Raw genomic sequence first — 27864 nt, 5'->3', positions numbered from 1 at the left:
TCTCTCTCTCAGACTTTGTGAAATATAAAGATACTACAATTGATGATAAAGGTGGTCAGAATTTTATTTTTCTCTCAAAGAACTAATAATGTAAGATATGAAAAAATGAATGCCATCTCCTTCCATGCAAGTTTGATTAATTTTTCCATGTCATAATCTAAATATCTTCTGTTGAACATTAATCCTTGAACATAAAAATCTGAAGATGCCATATCCTCACAAAACTTGACCAGCTGAATAATTGAAAGAATACTTAAATGGAGCACTTAAATGTTTTATTAAACGACAATGGTCATTTCTTAGAAAAGAGCTTTTCTTCAGCAACCTTTGCAAGTTGCCGGCGATCAAGTTTATTGGAGAATGTCTTTGGAAACTCCTTCACAAAGATTACATGGTCTGGAATGTGGGCTGCATGAATTCGCCCATGACAGAATTTGAGGATTTCTTCTTCTGTACAGACCTGACTGTTCTTGGTTATGATGCATATGCACACACGTTGGTGTACTTTCTCATCTGGTATTGCTACAACTTGAACTTGTGATACTTTTGGGTGAAGGGCAATGGCCATCTCTATTTCTGATGGGTAGATATTGATCCCTTCACGTATAATCATGTCGTTAAGCCGACCTACAATTTTACACCAGCCATCCTCATTCATTGATACTAAATCTCCACTTTTGAACCAGCCATCAGATGTTTTCACCTTGTTGGTAGCTTCTTTGTCATCCAAGTAGTATAAAAACAAAAATGGAGAACGAACCCAGAGCTCTCCTATAGTATTCACAGTGACAATATTTCCACCAGCATCGACTACTTTGATTTCGTTACCTGGCGTTGGATACATGCAGTTTGGGTACTTTAGCATCTCTTCTGAGCTAACACCATACACCTCGGAAAACAACCCATCTATCATCTCCGTAGAACCGTAGTCATCAACTACATGACAACCAAGTGCAGATTCAGCCAGCTTCATGATTGACTCTGGCACAAGATATCCCCCAGTGAAGACAGTCTCTAAACTTTGCAAGTTATATTCATTAAAGTGTGGATGATTTATCACATCAAATAGAACATTTGGTCGTAAACGTGTGCGAGTTATGCATTCATCTTGCAGCATCCTCATTGTATTCTCTATAGAATACTTTGGTGGTAAGAATATCGATGTTGTACCAAACAACCCTGGAAATAGAATTGCTCGTATGGCACCGATATGGGCAAGGTCTGAGCTGGCAAGCAACTCTCTGGCCTTTGAACACTTCTCTCTTGTATTAGATGCTCTCTGTGAATTGATCTGTGTATGGTGTGTGTGCACTACACACTTAGGGAACCCTGTACTACCAGATGTGAAGTACAATGACAGGATGTTGTCACTGCACACTTGATGTTGTCTTGCTTGTAGTTCTTTCTCTGACACATAGCCTGTTGTCAGAATCTGTTGGAAGCTAAGACTACCTTGTTTACCATCTTCATCCATTTCTATGACAGTCTGGAATGACGGAAATCTGGTTTGTACATGCGGCGTGCCAACTTCACAACTCTCTAACTCTGAAATGATTTCATAGAGATCTACTGAAGGATGGTCACCTTTACTGTTTACAAGGATTTTACACTTTGTCACATTCAGTAGTCTCTCCATTATTTGTGATGTAAAACCAACCTGGAACTGTGCAACTCTGGCACCAACTTTTGCAGCTGCATAAAACGAGATGAGCCATTCCAGACAAGTTCCAGCCCAGATGCCAACACAGTCTCCAATCTCGACCGCTAACTGAAGAAACTTTGAAGCCATTATATCGACTTGCTGTTTAAAATTTCTGAAGGTGATTCTGACACCAACTGCAGGAAACACAAAGGCTTCTTTATCAGGAAACATTTCTACTGATTGATCAAGGTTATCACTGATGGTATCTCCAGCAAATCTGAGTGGAAGAGGGTTATGCACATAGCTTTGAGTAAAACTTGACATCTTCGATTCCATGTTATGTTGATATATAAAATGACACGTGTATCTGAAAAAAAATCATACAAACAAAATAACCTATGTAAATGTTATCTACTAGTTTACAACAATACAAGACAATCTTTTTCATTCTGACTTAGGGCCTATGGATGTAAGGGGAGAACCATTTGATTTCTGGGGGGTATGGAGGAAGTGGGTATGGGAGCAAATTTTTTTTCCTGTCAGAGTGACAGCAATTTTTTTTTCTACTGTCAGACCTGCATCAATTTTTTTTTTCAAATGGAGTAGCAGTGCAAATTTTTTTATTCGTCATCAAGTTTGTAATGTGTTGTATATAAGGGAGCCGTCATTATTTACAGCCTGAAACTCCGAAATTTAGAGTGACCCCCCCCCCCCTCCAACCACGATGAATTTGAGTAACCTCCCTCTCTAACTCTGAAATTTTGACTGATCCCCCACTTAGAAAAGTTAATACCAATACATGTAATTGTAAAATTTACAAAATATAGCAACTGTAAAGACCTTTCAAATCCTGATGTACCCTGCTAGACTATCATCAGTTATCTCATGATGGTTCAAAAAAGGTGGACCCATCAAAATGAAATTCAAAGTCACAATAAAATAAAGATCTAAAAGCTCACACAGTAATATCTAACCATATACTATATTGTTTAATTTGGATGGGTATTATGACAGGGTTTTCACTAGGATATCTGACCGGGCAGAATTTGAAAGTACAGGGGGAGAACACGCGAGAGGCTTGGGGGAAACTGTCACATGGGCTTTCCCCTATCTTGCATGGATGTGTGCAATGGTGCAGTCTGGTGCAATCTGAGAGGTGTTTTAATTTTTTTACTAAGTGAAACTGTTAGAATACCCCAAGGGGGAAAGCACGAGAGGGAGGTTTCCCCTCTCATGTAGGAAATTTTGAGAAATTGATGTGTTTAATGGTGCAATCTGAGAGGAGTTTCAGTTTATTTTGCAATTGGTAAAACTGTTTGAAAATGACATTGAACACTGATTTTTTTACATTTTTTGCATGATCAGTGTTTGAGTCACAATATTCAACAACAAAACAATGACAATACAATTTTGTGAAAAACAGTTCTGTTTGCCAGAGACTGAAGACAAATGAATATACAGAAACGGAAAATCTGTGACCTTCTTGTGTCATTTCTCCAGCTGCCAGCTTCTAATGAAAAGCCTGAATATGGTATGTTTAACTGTCAAAATGGTCATTGAACTGAGGTAAATTAAAACATGTTTCTGTGATAATAAAGGATGAATTCACAACAGTTCAGTTTTGTCCTAGATCCTGTGAAAATTTTGAGAAATTGATGTGCGCCACAGTGCAGTGTAGTGCAATCCAAGAGGTATTTTCAATTTGTCTTCTACCAGTAAAACTGTTAGAAGACCCAAGGGGGAGAGCACGAGAGCGAGTTGCCCCCCTCTCGCATTGAAAATTTTGAGAAATGGTTGTATACAATGGTGCAATCTGAGATGTGTTTCAATTTATTTCGTTCAAATACATTGAGTAACCCCCCCTTCTTCCTCTCCACATTTTGAGTAACGCCCCCCTGAAGTTTTCAATATTTTTAATGACCCCCTCCCCCCTCACATTCCTCCGAATACATGGTGAGACACCGGTGAATCGATAGTGCTTTTAAAATGACCCTGATTATATGATCTCAGTCCACGGTGAACTGGTTTGTTGATTGAGTGATTCGTCTTAACGGTGTTTAACAACCAAAAATGGGCTTCCTTCATCAGTAGCTCTCTTGTTTAGCATCCCCTCTGCTTGGTTGTGTGACTATTAAGTCATCTTCGTCCTCAAAGAGGAGAAGCCAGATTAGTTATTGAGAGAGTTTGCCACTATTGATGGACTCTATAGTGAACGATCCGGTGTGTGGTGTCGTATTATAATTAACATGACCAAGCATCGATGTAAGTTCTCAGGGAAGATGTTATCTTTTTGGTCAGAGAAACAAGGCTCACACATTGTATTTCATTATATTTGTTGTTCCTCAATTTTTCATTGTCAACTTGTACATCTTTCTAACATATTTATATTGAGAGAATAATATATTGGTTTTAACACTAGTTTATTGACTCCTGTCTTGTGTTTTAAATTTTCACAATTTACAGAAGTCAAATAGTCCCCTTTAGATAGTGCCTATGCCATTGAGATATTGCAACAGAAATCCTGAAATATGATTTCTTGGGTCAGAAAAGGGAAGGAAAGCATTGAGTGTACTGAGGTGTAAAGTAGACCTATGTAGTGCATGCTTATATCATATGTGCTGGGAAAAAAAACATAAGAATTGCTTGTGGTAAAAACATTTGCGCCGCCTATGGCAGCGTGCTGGCAAAGAATACATGAGAATAAGGTTTCCAAATATTGCTAATTTCTGGTGCATTGTGACAATTAATTTTTTTTTCACTTCTGTGTGTTATGACAATTTTTTTTTCTCAGGCCATGACAGGATCATTTTTTCTTCTATCTCACCTGGTGACAAATTCTTTTTTCTCAAAATTCTCACCTGGTGGCAAATTCTTTTTTCTCAAAATTATCCATACCCCCCCCCCAAAAAAAAAAATCAAATGGCTCTCCCCTAATTTATGTAAACATAATTTAAGCTGGGCTGTGGAACTACAGCAAAATAGGTACTGCATGTTGTGACCATGGAGGGCTCTGCTACCTCCATGTTGTAACTTAGTTGCAGTACTGTAGTTGTGCCGTCCGACCCAAATGCAAAGGCAAAACCTCGAGCTACATAGCCTAGAATCTATTCGTCCCCTTGCCTCCGTACCTCCGACCAGTGGGTCGGAGGTACGGAGGCAAGCGGACGAATAGATTCTAGGCTACAACAGCTAGTTGTGACTAAAACTATGTTGGTCAAGGCATGAAGGTACCAAAGACTCTGGTACCCACGAGCGCCAGGCTCGCCGCTTCACGAACCTCCAAGTTGTTGCAGAGTCACTTGTGATCGGTTTTTTCCGCTTGAGTCTATGCCCCCATAGACGTGTGTACATATGACTGTTTTTCTCAGGCATATGTACACACGTCTATGGGGGCATAGACGCCGAGCGGAATAGACCGATCAGCGAATCACAAGTGACTGTGGTTGTTGTTAACATTTAGTGGCATCGCGAACAATCACAGGCGCTCCTTAGCTGGGTAGTCTGCTAAGTAGATCGATTTTCGGATCGATCTATTGATCCCGTAGTCGATATGCCCGCCACTGCAACCTAAATACTCACAAGGTGTGCAACACAATCACTCAAAAAACACACCACCCGATTTGTCAACTGGCCGCGCGCTCGCACAAAACATTCAGAACTACACTCCAATATACCTCGCTGGATCACAAATTTAACCATCTCCTTAAAAATCACACCCATAAATGTGTTACTCGCGTCATCTTGAAGAAATCGGCCGTGTTTTGAGACCAAGTGCAGTGAAATGCGGCCTACAGAACGATTCTACCATATGATGTAATTTATTCCACTACTGATTGGCTAATCAACGGCCAAAACAAAGGTCACGACAAGACGTCACTGGTGTAGTATAGTTGAACCAATCAGCAGTGGAAAAAATGACGTCATATGGTAGAATCGTTCTGCAGGCCGCATTTCAACGCGCTTGGTCTCAAAACACGGCCAATTTCTTCAAGATGACGCGAGTAACACATTCATAGGCGTGATTTTTGTGGAGATGGTTAAATTTGTGATCCAGCGAGGTATATGGGAGTGTAGTTCTGAATGTTTTGTGCGAGCGCGCGGCCAGTTGACAAATCGGGTGGTGTGTTTTTTGAGTGATTGTGTTGCACACCTTGTGAGTATTTAGGTTGCAGTGGCGGGCATATCGACTACGGGATCAATAGATCGATCCGAAAATCGATCTACTTAGCAGACTACCCAGCTCAGGAGCGCCTGTGCGAACAATGTGCTTATGCTCAATTTCGTAACAGTACCTTAAAAACGACTAATTTGGGACGACAAACCAAAGGTTGCAGACAGCGCGAAACACTTGTGGAACCTTTCACGTTCTTCTCGCCGATCTCGGTCTTGACAAAGTCATATGTTGTAGCCTTTGCACTTTGACCTTTCCAGGGTGACATATTGCATGATGGGTAATTTCCAATATGGCGATCACCATTAATGTTTTGCTCAGCTAAGCGACATCGTACAATCTCTTTGCACAGTAGTTTTTAATTGAGCACAGTTGTATCGCTGATCGGATGTGAGTTTTACGTATCATGGCCGATTCTAATCCGGCTCTTTACCGATGGAAACGATGGTCCGCTCCGAAACCTGTAAATTCAGGGAATACCTCAAAATCAAAGGTATGGTTACGTATGTTGTAGAGTTGCGGCGAAGAAGACATGTAACAACTAGTTAATGACATCGATCGGTAGATCACGAGTCAAGTCGTTTTTCAGTCAGATAATAAGTAGTCACGATCAGTTGATCTTCGAGCGTGATAAGTTTATCTTCGAACGTGTTCAGTGAGGTTAGAGTCTTAAATATCTAAATGCTGTAATTGTGAAGACTCGGACTGTGTTAGCTGCAAAATTGTAGCGCTACGGTGAGGCGGTCGGTTATTTTTCGTTTTTGCGACTTCGCTCACCAGTAGCGCTACAAGGCCGATGGCCCTGGGGAGTATCATGTAAGCGCGTCGTACTCGACCAGGCGTTTTGATGTGGAATGCAACATATTTACTGCATTTGGTCGTACCGATTTATCACTACTGAAGACTAAACAGTATACTGCATAGCCCTGCGTACGATGCTGTGTGTTCCACTACAGCTAATAGCCCCGCTCACCACAGCCCTGCAAAGACCCGTACGTAGAGTTGGTGACTTCAAATCCATTTTTGGACTTGACGTAAAAAGCCAAATTACTGCCGAAATTCAGCGTTCTTGGGCCCAAGTCGTATCCCTGCCTACCTCAGCTACTCGATCGCTTCCAAAAATGCCAGTCTTTTATTCTTTTTTCGTAATAACCGTCGATGTCGGCAACTCTCTCGCTAGCCCTGCGTACGTACGCAGTGTACGCTGTGTGTTAGGAACGCACACAGGGAATGCACAGCGTACACTGCGTCCGTCTATATTACTGTTGCAAAGTTAATGATCCACTTGGCACATTCACAAATGGCAACTATAAAATACGAGTAGCACACATATGAGCTCCTACCTTCTCCCCGGATTTTTCAGCCAGCATGTTTGAATGTTGTTTAGCTTCTGTGCAGGACATAAGCAAGAGAAGAAAAGGAGCAGTGTCGAGAAGACTGCAATATTCTGTGGCCGCTCGTACTTCAGATCGGAGTGTCTGTAGTCCGGTGTCACTAGGGTCATATAAGTCTACGGTACTAAAAATGTTTATTGGCGTACGTCAACCGTGTGGACCGATGCTTGTTGGGTATAAAGTCCAAATGGGGACTCTTTACAGTAATTTGGACCGGAAGTACTGGTGTATTTTGTGCCTCGGAATCCACTTGATTACAACTCAAATTTACGTATTAAACTACCAACCATCCCCTTTCATGATTAATTTTCCACATCTTTTTCATGTATCCTGCCGTTGGCATTGCTGATTAATTTCAGTGAACCATTTTACCACCAAATCTCGAAGCTTGAAACCTTGAACTTTGTGCTGTTGTGAAACCAATGAATACAGGGAAAACGTGGAAAGCATTGGCCTTAAGTTTGGCTTTTTATAAACGAATATCAAATGTTATTAAGTTTTTCAAGCCCCTAATTCATACAATTGAGCAATTAATGAATGTTTCTATATATTAACGATTTGCGTACTCAGCGGCACAATACAGGATTGGCTTCAATTATCCCAAGTGTTATAAAATTACTAAAATAAAGTGTATGCATACCCATCAACATTTCTTTAGAAAATATAATAGAAAAGTTTGAGTCGACCAGAAATTGTATTATTTCCATAATTTAGTGCTTAAATGTGAGAAAAAACAATGTACCCAGTATATATTATTGTTGTGTGGTGCAACAAGTGTTAGCAACGTCATTTTCTTCTTGTAAATAGTTGACTTGATTACTGATTAGTAAATATAGACATTGTACCAACAAGCTAAAATTTCAACAAGATGCCAATGTGTTTATGGAAAGAAACTACATGACCAAAAAGGAACAACCACATATCAACTTACTCTCTGTGTTTCTGTATGTGTATGTCTGTGGTATCTCGTGTGTTAAGAGCTTCACTGTCATCAATTTATTGTCATAATATTTTGACAACAGATTTTAGATGTGATTGAAAGATATCTCGGTATTCAATTTCGCTTTCAACTTCCTGTAACAATATAGTGAAACAGTCAACTTATAGGGCTTGGGGGTATTTTAGATTTGTTCTTTTCTTCCTGACAGACTTTCTTCTTTATGTTCAGGTCATTGAAACAAAATGAGTCACACATCAAGATAGTATGTTGATAATGGCACGTTTTGTCTCAGTATAATATCTAGGCACTGTATTTCAACTGTCTGTCACACCAGAAATAGTACTGCAGGTCTGTCATTTGACAAACAGTTTAGATTTGTATCTTGTACTCTGCCATTAGGTATGTACACTACCTCAGCTTGTCCATTATATCTATATTCATCACACTTCAATATACACAAGTCCACACGTTGAGCTTGAACCCTACATCCATTTATTGCACTTGTATGTCATAAATGAGTCTAAAATGCACAGACATCGCAAAATGCAAGAGATAATTGAAAATCACAAAAACAAATCAATTGAAGTACAGCTTGAAGATGAAATAGGGAAAGTTACAAGCTTTTGAGATTCATGTTATCGATGGAAATACAATTTTCATTGACCTTTCCCTTATCAAAATCTAGGACTAAAATGATAACAAGTAGTACAAGATGACCCTGTTGTATTGTCATTTCCTATTTGTTTCTTGGACATGGTAAATTATCTGTATACCTGCTATGACACTGATTATTGGACCAATTCCCGTGTCTTATTAAACCAATAGGAAAGACACGATGAAAATTATAATGAATGATTATCACATCCTTAAATGTCTGAAGTTACCATTTTCTCTAAACTACTTCACTAGCTGTGCTGTTGATGCTCAATAGAAGCAAACACATTTTTTTCATAAGGTTGCAGTCACTTTGTAGAAAAGATAGTTTCTTCAGCAACCATTGAAAGTTGCCGGCGATCAAGTTTATTGGAGAATGTCTTTGGAAACTCCTTGACAAAGATTACGTGGTCTGGAATGTGTGCTTCATGAATTCGACCATGACAGAATTTGAGGATTTCTTCTTCTGTACAGACCTGACTGTTCTTGGTTATGATGCATACGCACACACGTTGGTGTACTTTCTCGTCTGGTATTGCTACAACTTGAACTTGTGATACTTTTGGGTGAAGGGCAATGGCCATCTCTATTTCTGATGGGTAGATATTGATTCCTTCACGTATGATCATGTCATTAAGCCGACCTACAATCTTACACCAGCCATCCTCATTCATTGATACTAAATCTCCACTTTTGAACCAGCCATCAGATGTTTTCACCTTGTCGGTAGCTTCTTTGTCACCCAAGTAGTACAAAAACAAAAATGGGAACGAACCCAGAGTTCTCCTATCGTATTCACAGCAACAGTATTTCCACCTGCAGTGACTACTTTGATTTCATTACCTGCAGTTGGATATACGCAGTTTGGGTACTTTCGCATCTCTTCTGAGCTAACACCGGACACCTCAGAAAACAACCCATCTATCATCTCCGTAGAACCGTAGTCATCAACCACATGACAACCAAGTGCAGATACAGCAAGCTTCATGATTGACTCTGGCACAAGATATCCCCCAGTGAAGACAGTCTCCAAACTTTGCAAGTTGTATTCATTAAAGTGTGGATGATTTATCAAATCAAATAAAACATTTGGTCGTAAACGTGTGCGAGTTACACATTCATCTTGCAGCACCCTCATTGTATTCTCTATAGAATACTTTGGTGGTAAGAATATTGATGTTGTACCAAACAACCCTGGAAATAGAATTGCTCGTATGGCACCGATATGGGCAAGGTCTGAGCTGGCAAGCAACTCTCTGGCCTTTGAACACTTCTCTCTTGTATTAGATGCTCTCTGTGAATTGATCTGTGTATGGTGTGTGTGCACTACACACTTAGGGAACCCTGTACTACCAGATGTGAAGTACAATGACAGGATGTTGTCACTGCACACTTGCTGTTGTCTTGCTTGCAGTTCTTTCTCCGACACATAGCCTGTTGTCAGAATCTGTTGGAAACTAAGACTACCTTGTTTACTATCTTCATCCATTTCTATGACAGTCTGGAATGACGGAAATCTGGTTTGTACATGCGGCGTGCCAACTTCACAGCTCTCTAACTCTGAAATGATTTCATAGAGATCTACTGAAGGATGGTCACCTTTACTGTTTACAAGGATTTTACACTTTGTCACATTCAGTAGTTTCTCCATTATTTGTGATGTAAAACCAACCTGGAACTGTGCAACTCTGGCACCAACTTTTGCAGCTGCATAAAACGAGATGAGCCATTCTAGACGAGTTCCAGCCCAGATGCCAACACAGTCTCCAATCTCGACCCCTAACTGAAGAAACTTTGAAGCCATTATATCGACTTGCTGTTTAAAATCTCTGAAGGTGATTCTGACACCAACTGCAGGAAACACAAAGGCTTCTTTATGAGGAAACATTTCTACTGATTGATCAAGGTTATCACTGATAGTATCTCCAGCAATCTGAGTGGAAGAGGGTTATGCTCATAGCTTTGAGTAAAACTTGACATCTTTGATTCCATGGTTTGTTGATATATAAAATGACACGTGTATCTGAAAAAAAATCATACAAACAAAATAACCTATGTAAATGTTATCTACTAGTTTACAACAATAGAAGACAATCGTTCTCATTCTGACTTAGGGCCTATGGACGTAAGGGGAGAACCATTTGATTTCAAGGGGGGGGTTTGGAGGAAGTGGGGATGGAAGCAATTTTTTTTTTCCTGTCAGAGTGACAGCAATTTTTTTTTTCTACTGTCAGACCTTCATCATTTTTTTTTTTCAAATGGAGTAGCAGTGCAATTTTTAGCTCATATTTGGTATGAATATAAATACCATACCCCCATAGCTACCATCTCAGTATTTGGTGTACAGGTAGATGCAGGGGATGAGATGTGAATTTGTTCAAATGAACACGTCAGTGTCAAAAATGTGCAAATGAGGTAAGAAAAAGGGAAATCCTGCAAATGTGCAGGAGTCAGGTGGCATGCCAGTGACTTGAAACAGGCTAACTCCACTGACTTGAGTCATTTCCTGTCATTGTTTATGAACTGTTACATATTAACAGACCTGCTCAAACCATAGACAGTAGAGGGGAGGAAGACCGTCTATGGTCAAACTAAGAGGGGCTTGCTGCCTTTCTGCTATGCATGTTGTTAAAGTTGACCTCCAGTACCTAAAGTTTCAGACCTTAATTACTTTTGTCATTCTTGTTTTTCTGGTTTAAATATTTCTTGTTTTTCTGGTTGTACTGTGCAGAAATCATTGTCATAACATCACGTAGAATTTAACTGCACTGAACAGATAGAAATAACATTTATTGTTGATCTTTGGTACCCATTCTGGTATATACCAATTCTGATCAAATTTGAGCGACACCGTATAATTGTGGTATTTTTTTTATTCGTCATCAAGTTTGTAATGCCTTGTATTATAAGGGAGCTGTCATTATTTACGGCCTGAAACTCTGAAATTTAGAGTGACTCCCCTTCCCCGCCAACCATGATGAATTTGAGTAACCTCCCTCTCTAACTCTGAAATTTTGACTGATCCCACTTAGAAAAGTTAAATACCAATACATGTAATTGTAACATTTACAAAATACAGCACAAAATACAGCAACAGTAAAGACCTTTCAAATCCTGATGTACTCTGAGTGCTAGACTATCCTCAGTTATCTCATGATGGTTCAAAAAGGTGAACACATCAAAATGAAATTCAAAGTCACAATAAAACACAGATAAAAGATCACGCAGTATCTAATCATATAGTATATTGTTTAATTTGGATGGGTATTATGACAGGGTTTTCACTAGGATATCTGACCAGGCAGAATTTGAAAGTACAGGGGGAGAACACGCGAGAGGCTTAGGGGGAAAGTGTCACATGGGCTTTCCCCTATCTTGCATGGAAATTTTTAAGATATTGATGTGTGCAATGGTGCAGTCTGGTGCAATCTGAGAGGTGTTTTAATTTTTTTACTAAGTGAAACTGTTAGAATACCCCGAGGGGAGAGCACGAGAGGGGGTTTCCCCTCTCGTATTGGAAATTTTGAGAAATTGATGTGTTTAATGGTGCAATCTGAGAGGAGTTTCAGTTTATTTTGCAATTGGTAAAACTGTTTGAAAATGACATTGAACACTGATATTTTTTACATTTTTTGCATGATCAGTGTTTGAGTCACAATATTCAACAACATAACAATGACAATACAATTTGTGAAAAACAGTTCTGTTTGCCAGAGACTGAAGACAAATGAATATACAGAAACGGAAAATCTGTGACCTTCTTGTGTCATTTCTCCAGCTGCCAGCTTCTAATGAAAAGCCTGTGGTATGTTTAACTGCCAAAATGGTCATTGAACTGAGGTAAACAAGTCATCGTTGATGACACAGTCCCCGATTGTTAATGGGTACTTTGATTACAGGTCCTCAGAGAGGATAGAGTCCTCTTCATTAATTAGGTCTGTGATAAAAATACTTTTGAATAAATTCGCTTGATACATGTCTGAGTTGTAGTTCAGGAGATGTAAAATCGTAATAAAATGGCCACATGGTGGCCATATTGGATCGTATCACAAAACAAATTAACGTGCATATGTATGACATAGGTCAATGTCCTTGTACCAACTTTGAATAAAATTGGTTGAGATATGCCTGAGTTATGGCTCTGTACATGAAAAAATCGTAACAAAATGGCCGCATGGCAGCCATATTGGATCGTATCACAAAACAAATTGATGTACATAGCTATGACATTGGTCAATGTCCTTGTACCAACTTTGAATAAAATCGGTTGAAACATGCCTGAGTTATGGCTCTGTACATGAAAAAATCGTAATAAAATGGCCGCCTGGCAGCCATATTGGATCGTATCACAAAACAAATTGACGTGCATATGTATGACATAGGTCAATGTCCTTGTACCAAGTTTGAATGAAATTGGTTGAGATATGCCTGAGTTATGGCTCTGTACATGAAAAAATCGTAATAAAATGGCCGCCTGGTGGCCATATTGGATGGTATCACAAAACAAATTGATGTGCATATGTATGACATAGGTCAATGTCCTTGTACCAATTTTGAATGAAATTGGTTGAGATATGCATGAGTTATGGCTCTGTACATGAAAAAATCGTAACAAAATGGCCGCACGGCGGCCATATTGGATCGTATCACAAAAAGAATCGACGTGCATATCTATGACACTGGTCAATGTCCTTGTACCAACTTTGAATAAAATCAGTTGAAACATGCCTGAGTTATGGCTCTGTACATGAAAAAATCGTAATAAAATGGCCGCCTGGCGGCCATATTGGATCGTATCACAAAACAAATCAACGTGCATCTGTATGACATATGAAGTAATCCTTGTACCAAGTTTGAATGAAATCGCTTCAGGCATCTCTGAGATATCTGCGTGAACGGACGGACGGACGGACGGACGGACGGACGGACGGACGGACGCACACACGCACGCACGCACAGACGCACGCACGGACATGACCAAACCTATAAGTCCTCCCGGACGGTGTCCGTGGGGACTAATTAAAACATGTTTCTGTGATAATAAATGATGAATTCACAACAGTTCAGTTTTGTCCTAGATCCTGTGAAAATTTTGAGAAATTGATGGTGCGCCACAGTGCAGTGTAGTGCAATCCAAGAGGTATTTTCAATTTGTCTTTTACCAGTAAAACTGTTAGAAGACCCAAGGGGGAGAGCACGAGAGCGAGGTGCCCCCTCTCGCATTGAAAATTTTGAGAAATGGATGTGTACAATGGTGCAATCTGAGATGTGTTTCAATTTATTTCGTACAAATAAATTGAGTTACCCCCCTTCTTCCTCTCCACATTTTGAGTAACGCCCCAAGTTTTCAATATTTTTAATGACCCCCTCCCCCCTCACATTCCTCCGAATACATGGCGAGACACCGGTGAATCGATAAGTGCTTTTAAAATGTACCTGGTCATGCATGTGATCTCAGTCTCCGGTAAACCGTTTTGTTGATTGAGTGATTCGTCTTAACAGTGTTCATGAACCAAAAATGGGCTTCCTTCATCAGTAGCTCTCTTGTTTTGCATCCCCTCCGCTTGGTTGTGTGACTATTAAGTCATCTTCCTCCTCAAAGAGGAGAAGCCAGATTAGTTATTGAGAGAGTTTGCCACTATTGATGGACTCTATAGTGAACGATCCGGTGTGTGGTGTCATATTATAATTAACATGACCAAGCATCGATGTAAGTTCTCAGGGAAGATGTTATCTTTTTTGGTCAGAGAAACAAGGCTCACACATTGTATTTCATTATATTTGTTGTTCCTCAATTTTTCATTGTCAACTTGTACATCTTTCTAACATATTTATATTGAGAGAATAATATATTGGTTTTAACACTAGTTTATTGACTCCTGTCTTGTGTTTTAAATTTTCACAATTTACAGAAGTCAAATAGTCCCCTTTAGATAGTGCCTATGCCATTGAGATATTGCAACAGAAATCCTGAAATATGATTTCTTGGGTCAGAAAAGGGAAGGAAAGCATTGAGTGTACTGAGGTGTAAAGTAGACCTATGTCTATGTAGTGCATGTTTATATCATATGTGCTGGGAAAAAAACATAAGAATTGCTTGTGGTAAAAACATTTGCGCCGCCTATGGCGGCGTGCTGGCAAAGAATACATGAGAATAAGGTTTCCAAATATTGCTAATTTCTGGTGCATTGTGACAATTTTTTTTCACTTCTGTCTGTTATGACAATTTTTTTTCTCAGGCCATGACAGGATCATTTTTTTCCTTCTATCTCACCTGGTGACAAATTCTTTTTTCTCAAAATTCTCCACACCCCCCCCAAAAAAAATCAAATGGTTCTCCCCTAATTTATGTAAACATAATTTAAGCTGGGCTGTGGAACTACAGCAAAATAGGTACTGCATGTTGTGACCATGGAGGTCTCTGCTACCTCCATGTTGTAACTTAGTTGCAGTACTGTAGTTGTGCCGTCCGACCCAAATGCAAAGGCAAAACCTCGAGCTAAATAGCCTAGAATCTATTCGTCCGCTTGCCTCCGTACCTCCGACCAGTGGGTCGGAGGTACGGAGGCAAGCGGACGAATAGATTCTAGGCTACGAGCGTACAGTACAACGGGGTCCAGACACTTCGCACCAAAACCAGTTCGCCCCACACAACTTCGTCCCAAAACCATTTCGTACCAAAACCACCTCGTCCCAAGTACTACTTCGCCCAACCCCACTTCGCCCCAAGTACCACATCGTACTAAAACCACTTCGCCCAAAGTATAGTACCGTCAACTCGTCCTGAAACAACGATGTTACGACGTATCATAAGGTTGTTTTTACCTACAACTTGGAAGCATTAATGTATTAGGACATTTTGGCTACCACGAACCATTTATTGTTGCATGAAACCATAAACGATAGAATAAGAAAAAAGAAACACGCAAATGCTACAACTCAGGTGCCGTGCGCGGAATTGCACGATGTCAATTTCGCGAAATGCGTACACTTTCAAGATTTCAGTCCCAGGATGACAGGAAGGTGGTTATTTTCAGCTTTACCAGTTAGCGATAAGTTTCGGGCAAAGTGGTTTGGGGGACATGACTTTTGGGGCGAAGTGGTTTTGGTACGAGGTTGTTTTGGTGCGAAGTGGTTTTGGTGCGAAATGGTATGGGACGAGATGGTATGGTGCGAAGTGGTTTTGGTGCGAAGTGTCTGGGAACCAGTACAACAGCTAGTTGTGACTATTTTGGTATGTTGGTCAAGGCATGCATGAAGTACCAAAGACTTTGGTACCCACGAGCAACTTGGAGGTTCGTGAAGCGGCGAGCCTGGCTTCACGAACCTCCAAGTTGTTGCACAGTCACTTGTTATCGGTCGGTAACCGGAGAAGTCGGCCAGTTGCGAACTCGGCCAGCGCCGGTGCCGACCAACTCGGCCAGTGGGAGAAGTCGGCCAGGAGAAGTCGGCCACTCGCAACAAAGCAATATGATTGCATACGTATTCTCTTCACAGTTGAATATGCCAAACAATTTTAACTTTTTACAACCATAGTTTTTGTTATTTTGTCGGTTTAATATTCAGAAAACAACTCGAAGTCGAAGAGCTCCCACGTCCACCCTGCAAAACATGTACGGTCTGCCTCAGTATTTCTGCAGATCGGACGCGTACCGTATTAAAGTTCAGGCAAACATTATGCCATTTCTTCAGTAAAATTCATGGCTTGCTATGACGAAGGCTGCAAAACTCGCTACCACGATCGCGATACACCGCCATCTTTAATTTTACCCAATGTTTGCGCCCATCTTATGAATGACATTTAGATCGCTTTAGCATATAACTTTAGTGAGACTTCAAAAAAAGAAACACTATTATGGAGCATATACTAGCATTCTAATTGGGTGCATACTGTACTGGCCGACTTCTCCAACTGGCCGAGTTCGTAACTGGCCGACTTCTCCAACTGGCCGAGTTCGTAACTGGCCGACTTCTCTTGTATTCGATCGGTCTATTCCGCTCGGAGTCTATGCCACCATAGACGTGTGTATGCCTTTTTTTCTGAGTCGTACAACCGGTCGTGTAGCGTGCTCATTGAAATCGTTGGTTCATTTGGGCCACATATGCAGGCATATGTACACACGTCTATGGGGGCATAGACGGCTTAATTTCGTAACAATACCTTAAATACGACTAATTTGGGACGACAAACCAAAGGCTGCAGACAGCGCGAAACACTTTATGGAACCTTTCCCGTTCCTCTCGGTCTTGACATGGATGTAAAAAATAGATGGTCTTGACAAAGTCAGATGTTGTAGCCTTTGCACTTTGACCTTTCCAGGGTGACCTTGATGTCGTTACATGTTGCATGATGGGTAATTTCCAATATGGCGATCACCATCAATGTTTTGCTCAGCTAAGCGACATCCTACAATCTCTTTGCACAGTACTTTTGAACTGAGCACAGTTGTATCGCTCATCGGATGTGAGTTTGCGGTATCATGGCCGATTCTAATCCGGCTCTTTACCGATGGAAACGATGGTCTGCTCCGAAACCTGTAAATTCAGGGAATACCTCAAAATCAAAGGTATGGTGATGTTTGTAGAGTTGCGGCGAAGAAGACATGTATCAACTAGTTAATGACATCGATCGGTAGATCACGAGTCAAGTCGTTTTTCAGTCAGATAATAAGTAGTCACGATCAGTTGATCTTCGAGCATGATAAGTTTATCTTCGAACGTGTTCAGTGAGGTTAGAGTCTTAAATATCAAAATGCTGTAATTGTGAAGACTCGGACTGTGTTAGCTGCAAAATTGTAGCTCTATGGTGAGGCGGTCGGTGAGTTTTGGTTTTTGCGACATAGCTCACCAGTAGCGCTACAAGGCTGATGGCCCTGGGGAGTATCATATAAGCGCGTTCCGAAACATTTCTGGGAGCCGCCATTACCAACTTCCGGTAATGGCAGCTCACAGAAACACGCTTGAGTGTTTTTGGAATGCGATCAACGTGTTTGAACGAATACCAAACCACAAATGACAAGGTTAGTGTAGTATAGTGTTTTATATTCAGTAGTGATAAATCAGTACTACCAAATGCAGTAAATATGTGGGATTTCACATCAAAATGCTGCGTCATGAGCGACACGCTTATTTTAATGCTACAGGGCCTTCGGCATTGTAGCTCTACTGGTGAGCGAAGTCGCAAAAACCAAAACTCACCGACCGTCTCACCGTAGAGCTACAATTTTGCAGCTAGGGCTGTGTGTGTACGCAAGTGATGAGTGTTCTTTTAATTCATAAACATACAGAAATAAATGTTTGTCCATAAGTTTAGATTATGTTTTTAGAAATTACACATGCAGTTGTTTCTAACTTTTCCCGCGTCGGTGGCTATTGCATTGCTATCGCTGAACTTGTGTCACAGATTTGAAAATGATATGAAGTTTTTTCTTACGGTCTCTTATGTTTTCACAAAGATTAAAGCATGGAGGTAGCAGAGATTTCCTCCATGATTAAAGGGTAACTGGTCGTTTCGGCACCAAGTCGTTTCGGCCCAAGTCGTTTCGGCCTCGCAATTTCCGGCCCCAAGTCACTTCGGCACCGCAACCCAAGACGTTTCGGCATCCCTGTTTAGATTTTTTTTTCAAAGTATTTAGTGATTGACTGACCCGTCATAATCGTAAGCGTGACCTGTGCGTTCTGACCAGTACTTTTCTGTACATTTCTGTGACATTTGCCGTGCTGTTTTGGCACCGCTTTCAAACATTTGCCGTGACAGCGGCTATTGCTATCGATAAACTTATGACACAGATTTGAAAATAATATGAAGTTTTTTTCTTACGGTCTCTTACTATGTTCTCACAAAGTGAAGCATGTTATTTGACACTACTTTTTTAGTGCTTGGATGTGCAACATAACGCTCCAGCATTAGTTCTCTCAGATAGCCCTGAGCACTACAGAGCAGTGCCGAAACGTCTTGGGTCGCGGTGCCGAAACGACTTGGGGCCTGAAATCGGGAGGCCGAAACGTCTTTGGCCGAAACGACTTGGTGCCGAAACGTCTAGAAACCGATTAAAGCATGTACATGAATGTACGTGAATGTTAATGGACACTATACTTTTTCAGTGTTTGGATTTGTAACATTACGCTCCAACACTAGTTCCCGCAGGTAGCCTTGAGCGGTGCCGAAACGTTTTGGGTCGCGGTGCCGAAATGACTTTGGGCCTGAAATTGGGAGGCTGAAAACGAGAATACTAACTTCAACAACAGCCTCACGTGCGACACTGGTAAAAATTTGTCTTCACAAACCCTAGCTATAAACGCGTTCTACCTAGAATATAATTAAAATTTTAGGATTAATATCTTTCATGTTTTTTTTTCCTAATCTTTAAAACAGAAATTGACAGGTGCAGATGACATACAAGATTGGATCAAGGTATTGTACTATTACCTTATAATGTTTCACAGGCAGTTGCCACAACAACAGCAGCTTTCATTTTGCCATCGCCAAATTGTCGTGGCATGGTAACCAAGTTACTAACTACTCACTTGGTGACCAATTTTATTCAACAAAGTTGATTTCTATCATGGTGCAACAGTGTAATTGTGTAAATGTCTTTCAAGATTTTTCTTAAATTTAGAATTCTTTCTGATTCAGGATGTGATGCTTTCCCTACACCACGTTTGATTCTGTGCCAGATTACTTGTAATGATACTATGAAAACTGACAAGCTCTATTTCAGATATAATTCTATACACTGCTGTCGTTTAAAATTAATCTTTTAAAGGACGTTCACGTAATGGTACAATTTTTGACAACTTAGTCCAACTGTGTAGTATGGATTCTTACAAAAATTTAAATGCCTTGCATGGATTCTTATAGAATGTTTAAATGTCTTGTATGGATTCTTACAGAAATTTAAATACCTTATATGGATTCTTACAGAAAGTACAAGAAGCTTCTGATAGGGCAGCCGCTGTCACCTTTGGGCACAAGTATACTGGTGGTAGCCATGGCAATGGCATGGCAACAGCCATGGCAACCGTAGATGCCCTCCATGACCATGATGAAGCATATCAAGAAGGTAACCCTGCATGTTTTAATTTTATTGACCAGATTATATACACAGGGATTATAAATCTCTATTTCACTTTAAGCTGCCATATTTTGAATTGAGAGATACAAATCCACAAATATGTTGTGAAAGTAATTTATTTTTTATTTTTGCACACAACACATACTCTTCACATTATATATAATACAGAAGCTGGTACTGGTACCATAAATTTACACAATACATTTCTCATACACCTCTCTTATTACCGGAATATGTCACATGATACTAAACCAGAGTCAAGCAAATCAATTTTCTTCAACTGTCATTATAACACACCTCATCCGCAGTTGGTATTCTAATTCGCCAATTGAATGTGTTCTTTTTGTGCTGATCCACGTAAACAACGCCATCAGGCATCATTTGTTGGAACTGTTGCCTGCCAGGCATCAGTTCCGAAAATGATGCCCATTGACGTCAAAAACGACATTGACTCATGTGCAGACCAGAATGTAAACAAAGATGTCGTCCGCGGCCGATTGAAACGATAGTCGAGAAATTTCTAGGTTTATCCTACTTTCTGAAGACTATAATTAAAGGTGCATTGAACGTTTTGCAGAAGTATTGCGATCCTGCTGCGGAAAACTTTTTCTTACTGAACCACTCCAACATATTACATGCGACAAATTTTGTGTATGGTATGATCTTATGCATGACTGCGGATGAGGTGTGTTATAAAACACGTATTGACTGGCCATGAGGACAACAGCATAGGTCTTTATTACCCCTCGGTCCTGTGAGTCACACCAAAAACAGACTGTTTCTCTCGGCCTTCGGCCTCAGGAAACAGTCCGTTTTTCAGGGTGACTCACAGTCCCTCAGGGTACAAACGTATGTTGTTGCCCACATGGCCAGTCAATATGTGTATACTGTTTAAGCATTGAAACATCTTTTAGCCAAACACAAATACTTTTGTCTGAAATGTTATATTTGTTGAAATTGTTCAGTTCATTTATTATGACTTCAGTTGTTGTCCTTCCTATATAAATATTTGATGACTCTGTGCAGTGTATTTCCCTAACTACATTTTTTCATACATATGAGGTCTGTGGGTTTTATTTGTCTTTCACACCAGCACAAGAATTACTGAATCAGTGGATGACTGATAAATGTCACCTTGACAATGACTTTGATGATGACATGGATGAAATTTTATCATCACGGAATCCACCGACAAGATCAGAGATCAAGAAACAGTGGGATGACCTGATTGCTGTGGAAGATCCAGGATTTCCACATCCATACAACGGAATATCATCCGAAGGTAATCAACTTAGACATTCTGAAAATTGTTGTGGAGGACCTGTTTGGCTTCAAATGTCATTTTCTGGCATAAGTTCCCATAGTTGATGATATGGCAAATATTTTTTTTTTAACATCCTAATGTGATTGGAGAGAAAATATTGTTCCTCTGATTTTCTTCGCAAGTATCAGTGACTGATTGAATATACTGATCGATAGAGACAATCAGTAAATATTTTTTTCAAAAAACCATTCTGTGTAAAGAAACTACAAGAACTCAGGCAATCACTAATTAGGCCCTTAAAAGTGCCTGTCTTGGTACACCTCAGTATTTCTAATTTTTGTTTTTCACTTCACTGTCAGACAGCCATTGTCATCAGACCTTCAATTTCTATCAACATATTGTACATGTAAAGAGCAGTCAGTCAAAACTTAAACAAGCATAGAACAGTTTAGGGCATGTAAGTTTTCAAATAAGGTTGAGTTACATAGCATGATGATTGAATGATAACATAAAAATTTGATACATTTTCCAGGATTGCAGATACAATTTGTCAACTCTGTGAAGTATCTAATGTAATTGATATAATATTATCTGTAAAATCAGTTTTTAAAAGTCAGTGATTGTAAACCTACACTCCCTTGCCCTCAATACATCTAAGTCAGACATTTCCATTGAAACCAATTGCATTTGTTCACAATTCTAAAGTGGAATAATAATTGTTCTACCCCTCAACTTTTCTACATTGTACAGCATTTGCAAAGGAAATTGAAGAGCGTGATGAGGAATCCACTGTGGAGGGTATCATCCAGGGATTGTTAGACAAACCAGTTGTAGAGACGGATTTCTTACGTGACTTGGGATTGGATGAGAGGAAAAAGAAAGGAAAAGATCCAACAATATCGATGCAAGCCAGACATCAAAGGGTAAGCAAAGAATGGACAAACATTGTTAAAGTATTACAGGTGATTCCACCAGAGCACCAAGTTTTAATACTTGAAATTACACTTTTTATGAGTTAATGGAACCAATATGGGCACTATAAGCAGTGGTTCCATGCAAGAAATTTTACAATATTACTGATATTATTAGATAAAAGTGTTCTGGGTGCTTCAATCATCTGTCCCTTCAGATATTGAAGTCCAGCTATGCTGTACATCAGACATCTAGTACTATTTCTCATCTGTTAATATAAGACCATGACTTCAGAATTAGAGACAACATTATTGATATTATTTTATAACATGCAGTTTTTCATGTATCACCAAAAACCTTCTACTGTTGGACTCTTGTAGTTGGTCTTGATATTTTACATTTAAAGGTAGACAGGCTTATTTTGTTTCTTGAACAAGTATTGAGGTCAGTCAGGAAGTCCTCTAGTCTAGTTATGCAGACACAGCATGCAGTATTGATCAGAAATGTGTGTTTGACAAGGCAACTGGTAAATTCATTGGTCTTAACAAACAGATTGGCAGTCTCAGAGTTGCTCCTCCAATCCCTCCTTGGACAGATTTGGAAATATTTCCCCAAGATCTGAGATAGCTAAGATTTCTTTTGAATTTGAATCAGGTGAAGGAAAACCGAGAAAAAAGACAAAAAGAAAGAGAAAGAGAATTGAGAGAGAAACAGAGGCGGAAAGATGCCCAACTGCAGGCACAACAGATCATCTTGAAAGAAGAAAGAGACAAGGCAATGCACAAGAGGAAAGAAGAAACTCTTTTACAACAAGAAATGACCAAGATTAGAAAAGAAATGGAAGAACAAAGAAGAGTTGCTGAAGAAGTACAAAGAAGGTAGAATATCTAAGATGTATCCTGTCTTATATTCTGTTGTTTTGAATGCATGCAGTGTTTGCTAGATTAACACTGCAACAAATGTATAACACTAACAGTGGATAGAGTTTTAATGGAAATCACACAGATAGCAATATCTGAGTAAAATCTAATTAGAATAGGCAGCAAGCATGTTGTGGACAGATCTTTTCTCCACAAAAGTTTCACATCATTCCCTATCTATTGATGTTGTTTTCCAGGGAACAAGAGAGATGGGAGGCAGAAAAGAGGAGGGAGAGAGAGGAGAGAGAATTGCAACAGAGGAAGGCAGAATTAAGGAAACATCAAGCCCAACAGATGCTGGAAGAAGAAAGGAAGGAATTGACGAGACGTCTTGAAGAAATGAAAGCAAAGAAAGCAACAGAGGATCTTAAGGTACTGTTACTCAGCAAAGTATATTCAAAATATTTTTAACAAAGATACTCAAATTTAATTGACAAGTAAAATGGCAAAACAATGAGGTGAGATTTGTGTGAGCCAGCTATGTGCATGATCTGTATATCTCCCTTACTAAGGACACTTAGTCTGACTGAGTACCATGACTACAAAATAATTTACAGTCTAACATTTGACCTTCATGACAGTGTGAATGCAGATCAAAGATTCAAAAGTTGTAAAAATGCTATTACTGTCTGTCCATGTCTGCACTGTGGCTATGTTTTTTTGGCATTGTTAACATGCCTGTGTATATTTCATCATGTCATGCACTGTATATCACATAATCTGTCCTGGTGTTTGTTTACATTGTTTATTTCTTGTTAAAGCTTTCCTCAATATAATATAAGTTTCAGTTCCGTAAATTCACAGTAGGTATTGAGTAGATATACTGTGTACGGTCAAGTGAGGTCACAGAGTGACAGGTGATAAATGACCACTGCTATTCATGTAGTCAGCTAATCACACTTATAAATTACACAGCTTGTCAATACCTTGCTTGGCATGAATTCAACATTGTTGGACTGTGAGGCAGAGTTATCACACAGCCATACATCAGTGAAAAATATATATATTCCAGATCATTTTGTGCTATAAATAATGACCTAATTCTGAAAAATCTCACACCGCAGATACTGCTGTGTTTGAAATCATTGGTTGGCTGTATTTAAATCCCAATCCATCCATGACTAAGTAATTTGTAAATTTGAAAGTCTCCCAGTTGATACCAATTATATACATTACTATAGCAAAACACAATTACAGTGTGTCTGTAGAGATTGTTCAAGTATGTTTCTTTGCCATGACAAAAACTTGCCAGGTTTTAAACCGTGTTCTGTGATTTAGGGTTTGATCATTTGTTTTTCATGCAGATTGGTTAAAATCTTGTTGAACTCAATAGCATTTCCATCTACAGTACTTGTTCTCACTGGTTGCCATATATTGATTTAAGGTCAATCCAGCAATGACTTTTGGTGACCTTTGACCTGCATACACCAGTTACGGCCAGGCATTGGTTTGTAGAACATTCAGACACACAGTAAGTGAGGCTACCCACAATCCTCCATGATCTGTACACACGGAGATCACTCACTGAACTGAAGCAAATTTCTTCTGTACACAGAACAACTCGGTTCATATTTCAAAATTTTGGCAACATAGTTCTGATCATCATAATTTTCTGATTTCTCACTGTGAATAATGAGAAGATCAACCCTTTTTCCGCGGAGGAGATAGCAATTTTGTAACTTTGTCGACATAGATTTTTGACAGCCATACACAATATTTTCAAGGGAACTAAGGGAATAAGTTGCATCTGTGTTGGCAAAAGAAAGGGTATTGATTTTTTTTAATGTTCGTAACAAAGGAAATTTGCATGTCTGACAGGTGGTATGATGAGACCGTCTTAGTTGCTGATAACTTTATCTTGACAAGTGTGCAATTTTTAGCACCTCCAAACATCAACTTCTCATTCAATTTACTCTTGAATTTTAAACATAATCAATAATTTTGGAACATAGTCTTAACAAATAATCCTGAACTTAAATTGTAAGTTACAAATCGTTAAGAAACTGATAAAATTGAAAAAGCCTTTAGCAAAAAATGTCTGAGTGAACAAAACAAGGGGAATTGTGGGTAGCCTCACTTACTGTGAGACACTGACATGGTGCAAGGCCGGCTGTTTACAATTCATACACCTGTCAAAGTGTCTGTAGTCTCCATTATCTGAATGTGAAATTGACCTTTGACCCATTGCATGGTGTCAAGGGTAGAGTGTTATTTTGATGCTTTTGGACATTTATAAGTATATTATGTTTGAGAAAATAGTGGAAGATGACAAAAGCTTGACATCATTTTGATACAAATCCTATCAACTATTTGCAGAGTTACACAAATGCCTTCTCAGAAATCACTAGTTTCCTGTCCTGACTCTTCTCTACAACAAGTGTTATATGCATCTCTGTATCCAAGGCATATCACAATATGTGAAATAATAACTTGACATCAAATAACTAGAGCAATAATTCAAACTTGAAGCATGATGAAAGCATGTGACATCCTTCATAATAAAAGCTGTGAAGCAAAACTCAACTATTGCAATCCTGAGATTGATTTCTAAAGATATCCGTTTTTGGAAACATTTCAATCTTTGACCTAACAGGAATGAAATATTCCAAGAAAAATCAGCGTGATGGTATGTCGAGTTATTCATTTTTAAAATTTTCCTTTGCTACTCTCAATTGTGTCAAACTAGTTGAATTTTAGTTTTGTTACAACCATTGATCTCTGATAAATCTCACATCGTGTTTTTCATTGCAGTGTCTACGGAGGCATTTCTCAGCATGGTATCAGCTAGTAGCCAACAGACGAATACAGATGGGCAAAGCCAGGGCTCTCTCAGACTGGAGAAGATTGGTCAGGGCCTGGAACAAATGGAGACACTATGTACGTCAGCAGCGTATGGAATATGAAGAGAGACGTACAGAATTTTACATTAGAGAGTCTCACAGGTAAGACTGGATGTGTAGATGATTGGTTTAGCATCAAGAAATGAAAAGAGACAGAATTATGTCAGAGAGTCTCACAGGTCAGGCTGGATGGTGTAAACAATCACTGTGGCATTTTACGTTACATTGCTGTTTAGAGAGCCTGTATTCATTCCAAAAGTGTAAATGAGTTGTCATTCCTACTTATTATAATTTCAGTGAAGAGATAAAGACTGATAGAGGGCCAGTATAACCCCAATTTTGCTAGACAATAGTGAATACACGTACTGAAGCACAAGACATCACTTAAATATCACAGAGTCAAGTAATCAGTTTGATCAGTTCGCAGAAAGATAATCAATTTAACATGGAGTCATGAAACTTTTACAAGAAAGATCAACATTTAGCTGTATTCATTTTGAAATGTTTTAAATACACCAGTTGTTACGAAGAATAGACTTAAAATCATACAAATTACTTGACATATACACTTGATGTCATTAGATAACGGTGATATTTACTGAAACGTAATTTGGTTTCAGGAAAAAGCAGCTTGCTGAGGACTTCCACAGAAAAACTCTGTTGAAAAGATATTTTGTGAGTTGGCAGCTCTGGGTTGCACAGGAACAACAAAGCAGAGAACTGACAGAAAGGAGACAGGAAACTAAAAACAAAATGGCTGCCTTCCTGGAAGCAGCTGCTTCAGGGAAGCTCTGGACCAATAGGAAGGAGGATGACAGTTTGTTTGTGGATGATTTGGAGACTCCTCATTCTAACAGGTCTTCTGATAGGCCAGATTCTACAAGGCAAAAAGTGGTGAGTAAATGTGGCTGTGTTACCACAGGGGTGGTTGTTCCATAATCAAGAAAGAAGCTGATTTGAATATCACATGGCTGTGTTATCATTTCAGTTATTACATGACCAAAGAAGACATTTTTCAGAGAGCTGTGTGGCTGTTTGACATTTGCATAATTGTATGGTTATTTCAAAGTTTTGGTAGATCCAACAGGGAGTGAGCTATTTAAAATATGTTACAACTAAAATGTGATGATATGATTTTCAACATTGTATAAGTTTTTTCTAATGAAAGTAACATATTTTTGTATTCGTTTAATCTGCCCTCCATAGGACGATTTATTTGACCAACCGGCTCGCAGGTTACAGAACCATTCCATCCCAAGCACTGGTAGGAGTGACTGGTCACTCCAAGACACACAGTCCAGGAAAGCCAAACCACTGGAAAAACCCAAATTTGCATGGCAAGTTACCAGGAAGCATGTCAATCTGACTCCGGAACAGCTGGCAAACCGTGGAGACAGTGAACAAAACAATGCCATGGAATATGGCCATGAAAACTTACAAAAAGAAATGGACATGGGTAGAAGTCGGAAAATACCGTACACTATCAATAACTTTGAACACAGATATGCAGCACAACAACAATCTTACAGGAACAGCAAAAGCAGCATAAAGAACAACAAAAATTGATTGTTGAGATGCAATCAATGCAACGACAGCAACTACTGCAACAAGAACTCAATAACTTACAAGATGGAAGTTCAACATCTAAGAAACCGTCCAATGTCAAAGATGTCAACAATGCAGTCAGTGACGTCAGTCAGCCTCTAAGTTCAAGGTATTTTTGTTCAATATTTGTGCACTACTGTCATCTTATAATATTAAACAAAAAATCATGTTCTATGTTTATGTCGAACAGCTGCAAACGGTACTGTGAGTTGCATGGTCAAACAAATTCAGTAGGAGTCTAGTCACAGAAACTCATCTCAGAATTATGAATTGCATCCTCTCATTTATGCAAAGTGGAGTGTTTAATATTGTTAAAGTTTGCAATTTAATGAAAGGATAAGAAGTCATTGGTCAATCTGTTAACCTGGTTTGTTGTGTTACATTTTGCCATTGGTCTGGTAGATATTTTCTTTGCTTTCAATTCTTGAAAGAACAGGCTATGCTGGT

At 39.3% G+C, this 27864-nt stretch overlaps 2 protein-coding genes across 5 annotated transcripts; one reads left to right on the top strand and one right to left on the bottom strand.

Moving 5' to 3' along the window:
- Positions 1 to 46: 46 nt before the first annotated feature.
- On the bottom strand, positions 47 to 17054 carry LOC139125641 (medium-chain acyl-CoA ligase ACSF2, mitochondrial-like). 2 transcript variants are annotated; one of them, XM_070691738.1, is made up of 2 exons: positions 16963 to 17054; positions 47 to 2009 (listed from the first exon to the last, which is right to left on the bottom strand). In XM_070691738.1, exon 2 carries the CDS (start codon positions 1976 to 1978, stop codon positions 293 to 295), a length of 1686 nt encoding a protein of 561 aa, XP_070547839.1. In that variant the 5' UTR covers positions 1979 to 2009; positions 16963 to 17054; the 3' UTR covers positions 47 to 292. The 2 variants fall into 2 exon arrangements, with proteins under 2 accessions (XP_070547839.1, XP_070547838.1); XM_070691737.1 differs by lacking the exon at positions 16963 to 17054 and adding an exon at positions 5935 to 6090.
- On the top strand, positions 6214 to 27526 carry LOC139125638 (coiled-coil domain-containing protein 191-like). 3 transcript variants are annotated; one of them, XM_070691734.1, is made up of 10 exons: positions 6214 to 6306; positions 19177 to 19215; positions 19726 to 19864; positions 20970 to 21158; positions 21891 to 22063; positions 22707 to 22930; positions 23170 to 23344; positions 25724 to 25914; positions 26433 to 26706; positions 27019 to 27526. In XM_070691734.1, exons 1-10 carry the CDS (start codon positions 6220 to 6222, stop codon positions 27376 to 27378), a joined length of 1851 nt encoding a protein of 616 aa, XP_070547835.1. In that variant the 5' UTR covers positions 6214 to 6219; the 3' UTR covers positions 27379 to 27526. The 3 variants fall into 3 exon arrangements, with proteins under 3 accessions (XP_070547835.1, XP_070547834.1, XP_070547836.1); XM_070691733.1 differs by lacking the exon at positions 6214 to 6306 and adding an exon at positions 17119 to 17368; XM_070691735.1 differs by lacking the exon at positions 6214 to 6306 and adding an exon at positions 18844 to 18870.
- The last annotated feature ends 338 nt before the right edge of the window (positions 27527 to 27864 follow it).

Source organism: Ptychodera flava (assembly GCF_041260155.1).
Source record: "Ptychodera flava strain L36383 chromosome 3 unlocalized genomic scaffold, AS_Pfla_20210202 Scaffold_25__1_contigs__length_14229661_pilon, whole genome shotgun sequence".
Taxonomy (NCBI): domain Eukaryota; kingdom Metazoa; phylum Hemichordata; class Enteropneusta; family Ptychoderidae; genus Ptychodera; species Ptychodera flava.
The sequence above is the reverse complement of the archived record's forward strand: the minus strand, read 5'-3'. Positions and strand labels throughout refer to the sequence as shown.

Coding starts and splice junctions, on each gene's coding strand:
- LOC139125641 (XM_070691738.1), bottom strand. CDS start 1,978: ATGGAATCGAAGATGTCAAGTTTTACTCAAAGCTATGTGCATAACCCT.
- LOC139125638 (XM_070691734.1), top strand. CDS start 6,220: ATGGCCGATTCTAATCCGGCTCTTTACCGATGGAAACGATGGTCCGCT. Junction 25,915..26,432: donor TACATTAGAGAGTCTCACAG/GTAAGACTGGAT, acceptor ATTTGGTTTCAG/GAAAAAGCAGCTTGCTGAGG. Junction 26,707..27,018: donor ATTCTACAAGGCAAAAAGTG/GTGAGTAAATGT, acceptor TGCCCTCCATAG/GACGATTTATTTGACCAACC.